Source organism: Schistocerca americana, chromosome 3 (genome assembly GCF_021461395.2).
Source record: "Schistocerca americana isolate TAMUIC-IGC-003095 chromosome 3, iqSchAmer2.1, whole genome shotgun sequence".
Taxonomy (NCBI): Eukaryota; Metazoa; Arthropoda; class Insecta; order Orthoptera; family Acrididae; genus Schistocerca; species Schistocerca americana.
Window position 1 is genome coordinate 524472774 of NC_060121.1, and position 14851 is coordinate 524487624.

General features: G+C 37.9%; 1 protein-coding gene across 3 annotated transcripts in view; it reads right to left on the minus strand.

Moving 5' to 3' along the window:
* The window catches only part of LOC124605430 (zinc finger protein 569-like), a 138335-nt gene that overhangs the window by 48537 nt on the left and 74947 nt on the right, over positions 1 to 14851 (minus strand). For 2 of the 3 annotated variants that reach the window (XM_047137092.1, XM_047137091.1), the window contains 4 exons: positions 7607 to 7728; positions 6218 to 6384; positions 4680 to 4805; positions 926 to 1034 (listed from right to left, as the gene is read on the minus strand). In XM_047137092.1, coding sequence (XP_046993048.1) covers positions 926 to 1034; positions 4680 to 4805; positions 6218 to 6384; positions 7607 to 7721 — 517 coding nt within the window. In that variant the 5' untranslated portion in view covers positions 7722 to 7728. The remainder of the gene's footprint in view (positions 1 to 925; positions 1035 to 4679; positions 4806 to 6217; positions 6385 to 7606; positions 7729 to 14851) is intronic. The other variant, XM_047137093.1, reaches the window with a different exon arrangement.

Below are 14851 nucleotides of genomic sequence, written 5' to 3' on the forward strand. Positions count from 1 at the left end.
ATGAAGTAAATTTGCTGTTAGTTTGTACTCATAAAGATGAAGACAGTGGCACTAAATTCTGCCACTGCTGTAAATTCCGAAAATACATCTATCATTGGGTTAAAAAAGCTAACAGCACCATCTACTGGTTGTTTGGTGCACTATGTCATGATGATTAAACATTCTAATCACTAAGCTGAACAGACAATTTGAGATAAAACTTTAAATAATGATATCATTCTTTACAGAGGAAAATCCAGAATGGAATGTAACAATGCCAGAGAAGGAAAGTTGCCACTCACCATATAGCGGAGATGCTGAGTCACGATTGGGCACAACAAAAAGATTCACACAACTGTAGCTTTCGGCCATAAAGGCCTTTGTCAGCAGTACACACACACACACACACACACACACACACACACACACACACACGCGCGCAAACGTAACTTGCACACACGTCTGCAGTCTCTGAGAGCTGAATGGCCAAAAGCTACAATTGTGTGAATCTTTTTGATGTGCCTATCGGGACTCAGCATCTTCGCTATATGGTGAGTAGGAACTTTCCTTCTCTGGTATTGATATAATTCTTTTCTATGTTCTAATTCTGATGAAACAAAGCCTATATGTTACCGCAAGCTATGCTCAAGTTACTGGTGGAAACCCCATGAAAATTCGTCTAATAGTTTTGGAGATTAACGTATACAAACAGACAGACATGACATTTTAATATAAAACTTTAAATCATGATTTTTTTCCCTGATCTTAGTTTGTTGAAATAAAGTTTGTATGTTGCCCCAAACTAGGCTCAAATTACCTGTGAAAAACCCATGAAATTTCATCTAGCAGTTTTGGAGATTAGGATGTTCGGACAGACATGATGGTTTTACAGTTTTATTATTAGTATAAATGACTATGCAAACTTTCCTTTAAACCAATATCATACCATTTCCACTAGTAGTAGAATGATCCTTAGGTCTTTCTGCTGTAGAAGCCAATTCTTCAGAATTTTCACCCTTTAATGAATGTTGGGCTGAACTGGATTTGCGTTTTGTCTGAAATATAATAAACAGAATAGTCCTAAAACGTGTTTTGTTCATCCACAAATTCCATTGTGAAGGAGGACTTTCAGGGATATGGAATGAGTCAAGTTAACAGGCAAGGGCAGTCACTGCTAGCAACTTCTGTAAAACACACTAACAACAAATTATGACTAGATCTAATCCACTCATGAAGACAATTATATGAATTTCTTGTAGATTACTTTATAGAAGTACATATATTTTAGGAAAAAGCAGTCAATTATAGGAGGAAACATTGCTCCTCTTACATTACTCCGATGCTGTTTTTATCTATTACTTTGTATTAAGTTTTAATTAAACTTGACTAATTCTTACATAAAATCAGGCATTCCTCTGTGGAAGTCGACTGACCAATTGGAGGTGTGAATTTTTACTGCTAATTCAAAATTATTTTCTACTTAAATTTTTCCCTCCAGTATTCAAGTACCCAATATTTTGGCCTACTTGCCAAGTAGAATCATTATCTATGCAGAAGCTGTTTGCTCCTTGTGCTTGAATGACTAATGATGAGCATTAGAAAGAGGTCACTCACATGTTGGCTGCATGGCTTGCCAGAGCATTGGATCAAGTAAGAACACTCTCTCTGGTTTTGGCCTCTCCTCTCTCTCCTGATTGCTTTCAGACTTCGGTCAGACACAAAATTACATCTTATGATCACCAACTTAACTGGCTTGTGGTTCTATCATTTTGCTCTGGGAACATATTCTGTATCCCATAAAGTCAGAATACAGAAATTTGATTTTAAATCCCTCTTTTATTTTTAAGAACACTCCCTTTGGATGCCCGGAGAATGTAATTTTCATGGCAAGCTTTGCCATGAACTAGAGTCGAAAGTTAGATGGGGTCGGTAGCCAAAGTCCTGCATCACATGCTGGTGCCTGCTCCAATCACTGTTAGTCACCACACCACTGGGCAGGCACATTCAGTTGCTGCCTACGCCATCTGCCCGCAAGCCAATAACAGGTGCGCACAGTGACATGCTGCTCTAACTGCCTGACCTTACAGTCCACCTGCCACCCAGCTTCACACAGCTGGTGTTTGCTGCCTGCCCATGGGATCCATCCATTGCCACGATGGTCTGCTGTTTGTTCTGGGATCGTTAGCATTGCACCATGTTGACAGCAACACCACGACACAACTACTGTGTCACTAAACTTCACTTTACAGCTGGCAACATGTCGGCCTTTGCATTTTAAATACCTGTAACGCATTGGGAACTCTTTAGCATACATGGATAGAGGGCAAGGGCATTACAGACCAGCACCAGTCAGCACTTGTTGTCTTTCACTGGAACGTGATAACAACCAAATACGGGCTCTGGTGACACACAGCACTCCAGCTGCAGCTGTTTCTTGTCTCACCTCAGTACCCACAAATTCTGCCCTTGAACTATGGAAAAGCTACTTACCGAACTGGAAATATCATTATTCCAAGGCAAAGAGAACTATTCTGTCACCTGCCACAATACATAACCTCTAAAAAACAATATATCAACATATTTGTTTTCTTGGATTCCTAGTTTTAGTTCTAAGTGTAAAACATGAATCCTAAGTAAGTGTGCAATGTTTCGGTTTTTGACCAACTGCTGTGAGTCGAATGAGTGCTCATGCCCTTTTAAACCCTTGCTGAAACAAAACACCCTTACATAGTGCGCCTTTCTTATCTCTGTAATATCAAGCTATAGTCCACAAGTCAGTCAGTTCCATTTCCTCTTACTATCATATATTTTCTCATGCATTATGCTAGGTGGGTTAGAAAAGTTTGCTATGCAGCCAAGTTTGAGTTGGAGCAGTGGCCACATTCTTCGGTGACAGCATAACCCATTCAAATAACATTGTAATGGATGCCATTACAGAGCACACACTGCTGAAAGAACAAATGTGGCATCACACATTACGGGAGCCAGTTCTGTACTGTAATGTAGTTACACGTAGGCCTGCCTGCCCTGTGTCTTTCAGTTCTGCTGGACTGGCAGTCCCACCCCCTCCCAACTACACTCTCTCTCCCACTCCTCCCCCCCCCCCCCCCTCCAATGGTGGAATTTCTACACAATTCCTATGCAAACAAGGACATTGTTAAAACCTTTGTGGCTCTTCACAGGAGGTTCTCTCTTTCTCCCTGAACCTCACCCCTCCGGTATTCACCACAAATAGGGTTTGTCTCAGTGCTAAATCTGCAACCCCAACCTTGACCTCAGCAAGTCAGACAATTTTAGGCAGCTAGAATACCTGTCCAATTTTACATTTGCTTTATCGTATTGGAAAATTTTGTATTAACATTCCTAATTAATTATAAATGGGTGTGAGTTCCTTCCTCTGGACTTTACATCTTTGTTCTAATCGAATCATAGGATGAATTTAAGGGTATGGATTGTTAATGATAAACTCTGATTAGGAATAACAATTTTAACTGCCTTCTCACTACATATTTTGCATTTCATACATTAAAACACACGTTTTAAGAGGTCTTGCAGTGAATATGGGATCAAACAATTGAAACAAATATGACATAAGCAGTAGAAACAAAAATGTGTGTGAATTCCTAAGGGACCAAACTGCTGAGGTCATTGGTCCCTAGACTCACAAATAGCAGTAGAAACAGTAATAGCTATAGCAGAAATTAACCAAGTTGTATTCACTGGTGAAAAGTGGAACAACAATTGTCACAGGGTAGCTTGTTCCACAGGCAGACAATAGCGACAGAGGAGTCTGTAAGTGTTATTGTTTTATGGATGGGCACAGCAGTTAGATGTTGGGTAGCAATTATGGTGAGATGACAGGTACCTGATCTCTGATGCAAGATACCAAGGGGCGCATACACTCCTCCGTTTCCAGATATTCTAATGAATTTTAGAAAGCAAAGCTAATGAGTCACTCTCTTTTACTTTGTCTCTGAATAGCTGGAGATATCCAATTTTCTGTATGATGTCTACAGGCAGCCTGTAGACATTACACTGATGCATAGTCTTAATGGAAATTATTTTTACTTCTAGTATTGTACAAGTGAATTTCACAGTTCTTCCTAAATCAAGATCAACACAATGAGACAGATTTCTAAGTGAAAAGCAGACAGAACTTCTTATTGTTTAGATATGACACAGATGGGGAAGAAAATTGGCTACATCTTTTCCAAAAAGAATCACTTCAGCATCCACCATAGCTGACTTAGGAAACCATGGAACTCTAACATCAGTATGACTAGATAGGGATCTTATCATCACTGCTCACAAATATGTGGAATAAATTAAGTATCTGAAATAAATGTGACAGGCTGCTGTCATTCTAACACAGCCAATATAAAGGATTGATGTTTTGCCATAGGCAGCATCTGGCCTGTAGATTGTATACACTTATCTTACACAAATAAACAGTGCATTACAAATGAGAAAAGCGTCATGTTGGCTATGTACACTTATCTTTCCAAATTATGATAGCCAGAAACATATGCTGAATCCATGTATTAGAAGGTGGTGCTTTCTTAATTAACATGAAAGGAAGCACTTGTTTTCATCTGTTGATAAGAAACTGAAATCATTCACAACATTGTGTACAAGCATTTTCAGATATTATTAAAGATAGCTACATAATCTATATTCACATCAATAAATATTTTACTCACATCTATATTGTGTGATTTTAGGTGCTCCACCAAACTTGGTAACTGCGCAGCAACGAAAGAACATTTTCGGCACTTGTACCAGGTCACAACTTCTGCGAAGTCATCCAGTCCTTCAAGTTCTGTGGGCTGAGTTATGAAATGCATTACTATTGCTCTTTAAATTACACATGTGACATTCAAATAGAAACCAGCATTTCTGAGTGTTGAACTAACGGAGAATGGTATGTAGGTTAGAATACATACATTACTCAAATGCCACATATAGGAGAGGTAACGACAGTCATAATTCTGCAACCAACTGAGATTTTGACCAGTCTCAATAAACAGTTTAGGGACATTACTCATCAAAAAACAAGTCTTGATAGTGTAAAAGACATTGTAGGAGAAAAAAAGTCATTAATACCATACTTTGTCGCAAGTGTTGCAGAAGGAGATGTCAGCTGACTGTTTTTGAGACCTCATTTCTATTCAGAGTATTTACATCTGTGTCCTGCACAGTATCAGCCTTAGCAGGATTTGCACTGTCTTGTGCTGCATTTTTGCTGTGGTTCTATGTCACAACACAGTTGTACTGTTGTAGCTAATAATAATCATCAGAGTGAAATCTCTCATGCAGTATGACTGAGCACTTCCTGCTATTTAGATGGGAGTGTAAGTATGAAATGTGACTGTGTAGCCATCCAATAGGTGAGTAATTGCAATTATGACAGAAACCCTTTGAAAGTGACAACTCTCAGCCCTTTAGTTGGTATGTTGGTTTAATTTTGCTACATTATTTACAAATGTGTAGCATTAAGCCTGCAATAAGCCAGAAAATGGCTGTGCTTAAAAAATACTGGAACTAAACAATAACGGAGATCCACAGCTTGACACATGCATGGTACTGATTCACATCTTAGATGCAACAAAATCTGATGTGTTTCAAGCACTATGTACAGAAAAATATCCAGAAAGACATATCAACAGCTACTGAAACTTCTGCGGAAGGCAAGGTATTTTTCTAATTAACTGCCATCTATGATGAAACATGGGTCCACAACTACAACCTGCAATACAAGAGGTTGCGTACAGAATGCAGAGATGGAAGGGGGCTCTTCAGTGATGGCAAGAACTCACATGTCAACTGGAATATGTCTGTGATATAATGCCTTCTCCTATAAATATTTTGCTGTTGAACACAAGTTTCTTGAAAAATAATAGGTTGATAACAATGGCAGAAAGGTTCAGCAGTACACATGCAACCCGCTGTTCGTTAACCATTCTATTTTGTGAGGGAATGAAGAACAGTCATTTTTATTGCCAAAAATACTCCCCTCCTCCAGAAAACTGAATAGAAAAATAACATATTGTTTTAGTACTTTCATTTGGCCAAGACATTTGAAGAGAAAAAAGACCAGGTTTATATCTACATGACGTTCATACAGAATGCTATATAGAATTACACATCAGCTTATTGCCAATACACAGTGTGATGTTGGGAATGTGCTTAACTTTATACACAACATGAACATTTAAAACATACTTTAAAAAGTATATACCTCTGACAGGAGGGAGTCCTGTTGTCTGCTTTCTTCTGGAAGTTGAGTTTCAACCAACTGTACAGGCTCTAATGGTGCTTCTACTGTTACAGTGTTGACTATATGCATGTTTGGTAATATAACACTGTTTTCACCTTCATCTGTAGCTAATCCTGTGCCACAAATAACTAAAATTAGCCAATTTTATTAAAATTTGCACACATATGATATATTTTAAAAAAATATGTTATAAATAAATGTTACAGTTCCAACAACTGAATGATTCAGTGCAAGGAAGTGCTAACACCCAGTTAATTTCAAATTACTCCGATCACATAAACTGCTGTGTTTTCAAATACATCACATTGTGGTAGTAAGTTGTTCCCTCTGTATTGCCTGAAAACACTGTTTGGTATACAAACTGCTTTGTCTTATTGTATTTGTGTTCTTGTTTCTGAATTTTGAAAACTTCTAACATGCAATACAAAAAATATGCTCCCATGGATTAGCAGAGTTAAAGTATTTTCCAATTCAAAAATAAATACCATTAACAAAAACAATTGAGGTGCTGAGAGTAGTATATGCAGATCTGAACCACAATTCATTTTGATAAAAATGGACCATGTTTATTCCTAAAATTCGAGAAACTGTTAATGCTATCATTTCATTTTTAGGGTCTGTTAAACATGATTATTTAAGTTAATCTTCCAAAACCTTGAATCAGATACCAAGTTCTCTGGTTTTGTGCTGTTTACATGTTAAAATAACTAGTCTAGCCCCATTAGCAATTTTAACATTCTTCATCAATAACAACACGCCCATGAACAAAATGATGACAAAACACATACTACCTTTATACATGTGTAGTATGTATTTCAAAATTGTAATCATGTCATTGTATTTAGCTTTTCTGACTACTGTAGATCTGCTGCAAATTAAAACAATGAAAAACATTAATTTCTGTTAACAATACACACAGGTAGTGACACAGCCACATTGTCTTCAGTGCCATAAATTCACACCTTACATTAATGAAAGCATATGAAGTTGGGATACATCATTTGTTCTCTGGGAATAAGATTATAAGTTATAATCAGTTATTTTAACGTTAGATAATGATATTTTTGGCAATGTCATTCAATTTGATACTTCAGCGCATAAAAAGTAGGGGGCGGGCAGGAGCATATCATAAAGTTGCAATCTTTCAATTTCAGGTTGGTTGTGACCTTGTGTTGCTGTTGAGATTTTCAACTTTTCTTAAAATTCTGAGAAACGTGAAGTGTTGGGAGGCTAGACAAAAAGTTAGGTACAAGGAAAGGGGTGCAGCATTCACATAATTTGTAATTAACTGAGGGTTAACACTTTCATGTTGTAGACAATAAATTGTTGAAAAAGCTTAATAAAACTCACCATCTTCCACAACCATCACTGGAACATTATCAATATCTTTGCCTTCCAGTGAATTGTTGCGAATCAACACATGAGTGCCATTTGGTAAAGTGTACATCAAAACGGACTCACTCATTGCCACTCTAAAAAAAATGAAAAAGGGAAAATGAGTAAAAGCAGCAATTAATGAGAAAAATAAATCAGATTATCAAAACTGCAAAAGGTGACAGTGATTACAGTAATTTCCTAACAAAAATAGCATACCATATTAATAAACATTATCACTGTTCTTTAGCAGAAAATTTACAGGATACTGAATTTTGTACATCCTATTCGTAGTAATTTATGTTTCACACAGACTTAAAAAGTGTTAGAAGCTTTTTTCAATGCTTAACACCTGACTATGTCACTGTAAACTAAAGACCAACTTGTAATCATTAATAATAATAATAATAATAATAATAATAATAATAATTCAAGTTTCCTGCGGTGGCGATTTTTACAGTAGCTGCATACAAACTGCAGCAATTTAAAAGAAAAACACCTCTTGCTTGCGCCACGCAATTAATCTTCAAATTAATACATGCTTATAAGAGGTCCCAGAGTTCAGTACAATAATACTAAAACACTTGCAATAATGAAGGGAAAAGAAGACAGAAAAAAATGGAATTTGTGTGAATCCTAAACATTACAGAAACAGCACTAAATAGGTAAATGAGATTAAGGGCTTACTCTCAAAATTCCTGAAATCTGCCTCCTGAGGAGGAGGGAGACAATATATATGAAACTGTGACAGATTACAACTGTGTGCCACAAGGGTACTAAAAACTGGAACCATGCCTTTCATGGGCAAGCTCATACTGAGTGAACTTACTGTGGTAGGCTATTTCCACTGAGTGGCTTAACATTTGATTTCCCTTTATGTATTTATATTGAATTAATGCTGCAATCTCGACTTTTCACAACTATGTACAAAATGGACTTGAGCCTGAGGAACAGTGTGAAATAATGGATCTCTCACACGAAATGTCTTGTGCATTCCTTTTTCTTGTAGCTTCATTCCTATTAATTCATACATATTCTAGAGGACTTCCCAGAAAGACATTTTTCTTTAGTAACAATATTTCATAGCTAGTCTGGGAAAAACAGTTGGCACTTATTTCGACAATAAATTCTATATAATGTATTCTCCTTGGATCACAAAGTCTTAAAATTCCAATATGATCATTTATCAGCCATTGCTCACATGGAAAAGACAGCAGTGTCACCAACACAAATGCAAGACACAATACTATTCAGGCACAACTAACAACCAGCCCTAAAAATTTGGAATTTTAACAGGCAAGAATAAGAACAAACTGATACTGGTGCACCATACACACACAGTAGATTGCACAGCAAATACTGAAACAACACCAATTCAAAACAGCTTTTGTCATATATCATACCATTAGGCTTGTTTCCTCCAAACTATAAATTTGTATCTTGATAGTCACCAAAAATACAATCTTTTTCTGTATAAACATTTACCAATACACAACTTTTAGATCACTGAGCATTTCTGACCATTTGGGATGTGACAGTTAAGTTAATCCATAATACCTCTCCTCCTTATGTTATGCCACTCCTCACCAGTAATTGTTTCATCTCTGAGCAGAGAAAACAGCCTTTATCCTCCTTACTTTAATCCTGTCTTCACCAACAATTATTTCATATTTGAGAGTGTGCTCGTGCATGCCCCCCCCCCCCCCCCCCCCCCACCACACACACACACAAATTCACTGGAATTCTGAAACTGCCAACCTCCTTGCCACTCCCAGTACACGGATAATTCACTAACCTAAAAAAAAGCTTCATCTCCTAAAAAGAATAGTCAAATGTGGCAGACACACACAGACATAGCAGTAATAACCAACCCCTCTCTTCTTAGGTGACTGGAAAGGTCAATGTTACACAAAACTTGGTAATTGACGAGTTGCCAACCTAAGAATGTGAGAGAGATCAATGGGGCAAACTGATTGTTCTCTACTGAATGTGTGTGTCATAGTGTGACACTCTGGCTCATATTGCGTCACCTGTAATGACAGAAATGCCCGTGTAGGACCAGTGGATAAGAGAAGGTCACAAGCAAACTGATTACGGGATACTGGATCATGAAATACTACCACAGAACGGGATGACGCCTTTTCATTTGCATAGTGTTAATGGACTGTGTTGGTTCATTTCTGGAGTAGGAGCACTGATATTAGTGCTGACAAGTTTGCAGCACTGTACTACAGGTTGGACTGGTGGCACACGTGCCAATGCATTTGCTGGTAGTGAGTAGATATCACAACCATCTCAGATTGCAAAGAGCACATTAACACTTCCACTGATCTGCTGAGTAATGAAATGGAATGGCTTTGGACAAACAACACTTCAAACTGTCCTATAATGGTACATGCATACATGTTAGTTGCTACCATAGTCACTGAAATCTGGCACCATGCCCTGTTGATGGAACATGGGGTACTGCTGCTTTATGGTAACATACTACAAATGCCGTGCTGTGGAAATTACGCCAACTCAAGTTGGAGACACCTGAGCAATCACCCTATAGTCTTGATCTCTCCCCATGTGATTATCATACCTTTGGTCCCTTAAAAAAGGTCTTGAAGGGTCAACAATTCCTATCGGAATAGGATGTGCAGCAGGCAGTTACAGATTACCTCTCACAGCAAGGCATGGTGTTTCACTAAATGGGTCAACCTGGAGCGAAGGAAGGATGACTGCCTCAATGATCATAGCACTTTTGCCTGATTGCCATTAGGATGCTGGACTGTACAGCCTTCAAACAGAAATTCATTTATTGCTGATCCTTCATTTATCCCTGTTCATACTTTATATAAAAAAAAAAATAGAGGGAAACATTCCACGCGGGAAAAATATATTTAAAAATAAAGATGATGTGACTTACTATACGAAAGCGCTGGCAGGTCGATAGAAACACAGACACATACATACACACAAAATTCAAGCTTTCGCAACAAACTGTTGCCTCATCAGGAAAGAGGGAAGGAGAGGGAAAGACGAAAGGAAGTGGGTTTTAAGGGAGAGGGTAAGGAGTCATTCCAATCCTGGGACCGGAAAGACTTACCTTAGGGGGAAAACTAAATATGTCTGCTTGTGTCTGTATATGTGTGGATGGATATGTGTGTGTGTGCGAGTGTACACCCGTCCTTTTTTCCCCCTAAGGTAAGTCTTTCCGCTCCTGGGATTGGAATGACTCCTTACCCTCTCCCTTAAAACCCACTTCCTTTCGTCTTTCCCTCTCCTTCCCTCTTTCCTGACGAGGCAACAGTTTGTTGCGAAAGCTTGAATTCTGTGTGTATGTATGTGTCTGTTTGTGTTTCTATCAACCTGCCAGCGCTTTCGTATGGTAAGTCACATCATGCAGGCACTGATTGCATCACATATGACTTCACCCTCAACTAAATTCTCAAACTTAGATCAGCAGTCTTACTCATTTGTGTATCAACATGTGTTAAAATTTCTGTATAAAGTTAATTTTTCTTCCACTTCATTACATCCCTTTTGTCACTTTTATCTTGTCTGACTTTTCCTAGTAGTCTATTAGAAGGTTCTCTTATTTTACTTTCTTACCAGATGGTGGTCCTGGTATTGAAAGCTTGAAATTTATGTTTTATGTGGAACTTTATTACTAGCAAGTAAACATGTTTATTATTTTGATTATTACTAACTTCACTGGTTGCATAATACCTTCTCTAAATCTATACTTTAAAAACCACTGTAAAGTTTATGGCACAGGGCACTTTCCATGGAACCACATATGAGGATTTGTAGATTTCTCACTTAATATCATATCCTGAAATGTTATAAGATGGCTTTCACACAATAACTGGTGCCTATCTTCAAGTGTTGCTCATTTGGTTTTTCAGCATTTCTGTGACGCCTTCCTGTGAGTAACACAAACCTGCGACAGTATACGCTTCCCTTCATTATATTTAATATCTCCAGTTAATCTTAATCAATATGTGTCCCAAAGACTTCACCAATATTCTAAAGACACCTCATTACATGAAACAAGCCTGCGTCATTTGGAGCACACAGCCAAATTTATTCAAATAGGTTTTTATTAAAACTGTCTCCGTGGCACTAAAAACAAAAAAATTGACCAGTTCCGATTGTTAAGAAGTCATCATCACAACTTTTTAAAAACTGCAACAGCTACTGTTAAGTATAAAACTGAGAACAGGGAACTTTTTTATATTCATGCACTTTATAGTTTTATTTTTAACAATACAAATTGCAAGGTTAGCAGTGAAAACCAGTGAACTATGTGTGATTATGGCAATTTTAATAGAATCATATTTTTATATCTCATTATGTTTGAGCTCAGAATATGTTATAAGATTCTACAACCAATGGATGTCAATATTAGTTCTGATACCCTTCTTACAGACTGCTAAGACTGAAAGAGGGGCTAATCAACCGCAGTTTTTAAATACAAGCTGACACAGATTCCATTAGACTCTCGGGCTTTGCTAAATTTTAGTGATTTCAGTTGTTTCTCAATGTGACTGATATTAACACCCGTATCACTCATATTTGCTCTGGTGCAAGTAGTACACTGGTTCAGGGAACAGAAAATCTGTACACTGTTGTTTAAAAAATACATATATCTATGGTTTAAAATCTGAAATAAATATGTCAAGAACTTTTTAAGATTTTTGTTAAAACATTTCTATATATTATATACTTAAAAATATTTACGCCCCATATTTGTCCAAATATTTATTATAGTAATGGGTAAAACTTTGCAGTAAACCAGTCAAGTGTGATTTGAAATATTTGGTAACAATGCTTCTCCTTTATATATTATTTATTTACATACACTGGAGTGACGAAAGTCATGGGACAGCAATAAGCACATATACAGATGGTAGCAGTATCACATATACAAGATATAAAAGAGCAGTATGTTGATGGAGAAGTTATCTGTACTTGGGTGGTTCGTATGAAAATGTTTACACTGTGATTATGGCCACATGACTGGAATTAACAGACTACGAATATGGAATAGTAGTTGGAGCAAGATGGAGCTGGATGCAAGGGACGTTCCATTTCGGAAATCATTAGGGAATTCAACATTCCGAGAGCCACACTGTCAAGAGTGTGCCAAGAATACCAAATTTCAGGCATTTCCTCCCATCACAGACAACGCAGTGGCTGATGGCCTGCACTTAATGACCAAGAGCAGTGGCATTTACTTAGCTACAATTGCAAGAAATGAGCCCTCGGTCACTATTTTTAGACTTCATTAACCTGGTTTTGACACTACTAGGAGTGCCTTCATCAGAATTGAAAACACTTAAAATGGCCTATAACACAGTCACAGAGTTATTGAGTAAGACATTTTTATAGAAAGAGTGTAAGTACTGAATAACAGTAAAAGACAGAGGCAGTACTTATATGTCACATATAAAATAATTAACACACCAAAAGGGCTTTAGTCACAAAATATTTAAGATGGAATAAGTGAAGGCGTTATTTTTTGAACAAGGACACCTCCGTCTGTAGCATCCTGGGGCTGTACAGGTATGAGTAGCAGCCCATAATGGCTCGCCTTCACTTATTCCATCTTAAATATTTTGTGACTAAAGCCCTTTTGGTGTGTTAATTATTTTATATGTGACATGTAAGTACAGCCTCTGTCTTTTACTGTTATTCAGTACTTACACTCTTTATATAAAAATGTCTTACCCTATAACTCTGTGACTATGTTATAGGCCATTTTAAGTGTTTTCAATTCTGATGAAGGCACTCCTAGTAGGGTCGAACCAAGGTTAATTAAGTCTAAAAATAGTGCCTGAGGGCTCATTTCTTGCAATTGTAACCTAGACATGGTCTCTGAACGTGCAGCCATGTTTAACTTTAAGCATTTACTTAGAGTAGTCCCTGCTAACAGATGAATAATACAGCATGAAATAACCTCAGAGAACAATGTGGGATCTACTATGAACATATACGTTAGGACAGTGCTGTGAAATTTGGTGTTAATGGGCTGTGGCTGCAGATGACCAATGCTAGTGCCTACAGCATGACATCACTTGCAGTGCCTCTCCTAGGCGCATGACCGTATCGGGTGGACCCTAGATGACTGAGAAACCATGGTCTGTCCAGATGAGTCGAAATTTCAGTTTGTAAGAGCTGATGGTAGCATTTGTGTATGGTGCAGACCCCCCCACGAAGTCATAGACCCAAGTTGTCAACAAGGCACTGTCTGAGCTGGTGGTGGCTCCATGACTGTGTGGGCTGTATTTACATGGGATGGAATGTGTCTTCTGGTCCTACTGAACCAATCATTGACTGGAAATGGTTATATTTTGCTACTTGGAGACCATCTGCAGCCATTCATGTGCTTCATGTTCCCAAACAACAATATCACATTGCTTGGCCACAACTGTTTCTGACTAGTTCGAAGAACATTATGGACAATTCAAGCGAGTGATATGGCTGCCCAGAGCACCCTACACAAGTCCCATCAAACATCTTTGGGACATAATCGTGAGGTTAGTTCAGGCACAAAATACTACACCGACAACAGTTTCACAATTACAGACAGCTGTGGAGGCAGCATGGCCCTATATTTCTGCTGGGGACTTCCAATGCCTTGTTGAGTCCATGCCACGTTGAGTTGCCACACTACGCTGGGGAAAAGGACATCCACTGTGATATCAGGAGGAATTCCATGACTTCTGTCACCTCAGTGTATTATATGCATCAATAAAATATACAGCCTACTGTCTGTCTGAATGTCCATTAGGGTATTGTGTAAAATTTTGTGTACATTTGTAAAGAACGTTTTGAGATTTTTAGTAACAATGTTTCCCTTTCACTCACTCACTCACTCACACACACACACACACACACACACACACACACACACACACAGGTGCACGCGTGCTTACACACACACACACACACACACGTATGTTCATTACAATTAATGTGGTGTAAAAATTAGAATTAATTTGTTCAAGAACTTTTTGAGATTTTTGGTAACAATGTTTCCACTTTATATATTACATATTTATTTATATAATACAGGGAAACATTCCACGTGGGAAAAATATATCTAAAAACAAAGATGATGTGACTTACCGAACGAAAGTGCTGGCAGGTCGATAGACACACAAACAAACACAAACGTACACACAAAATTCAAGCTCTCGCAACAAACTGTTGCCTCATCAGGAAAGAGGG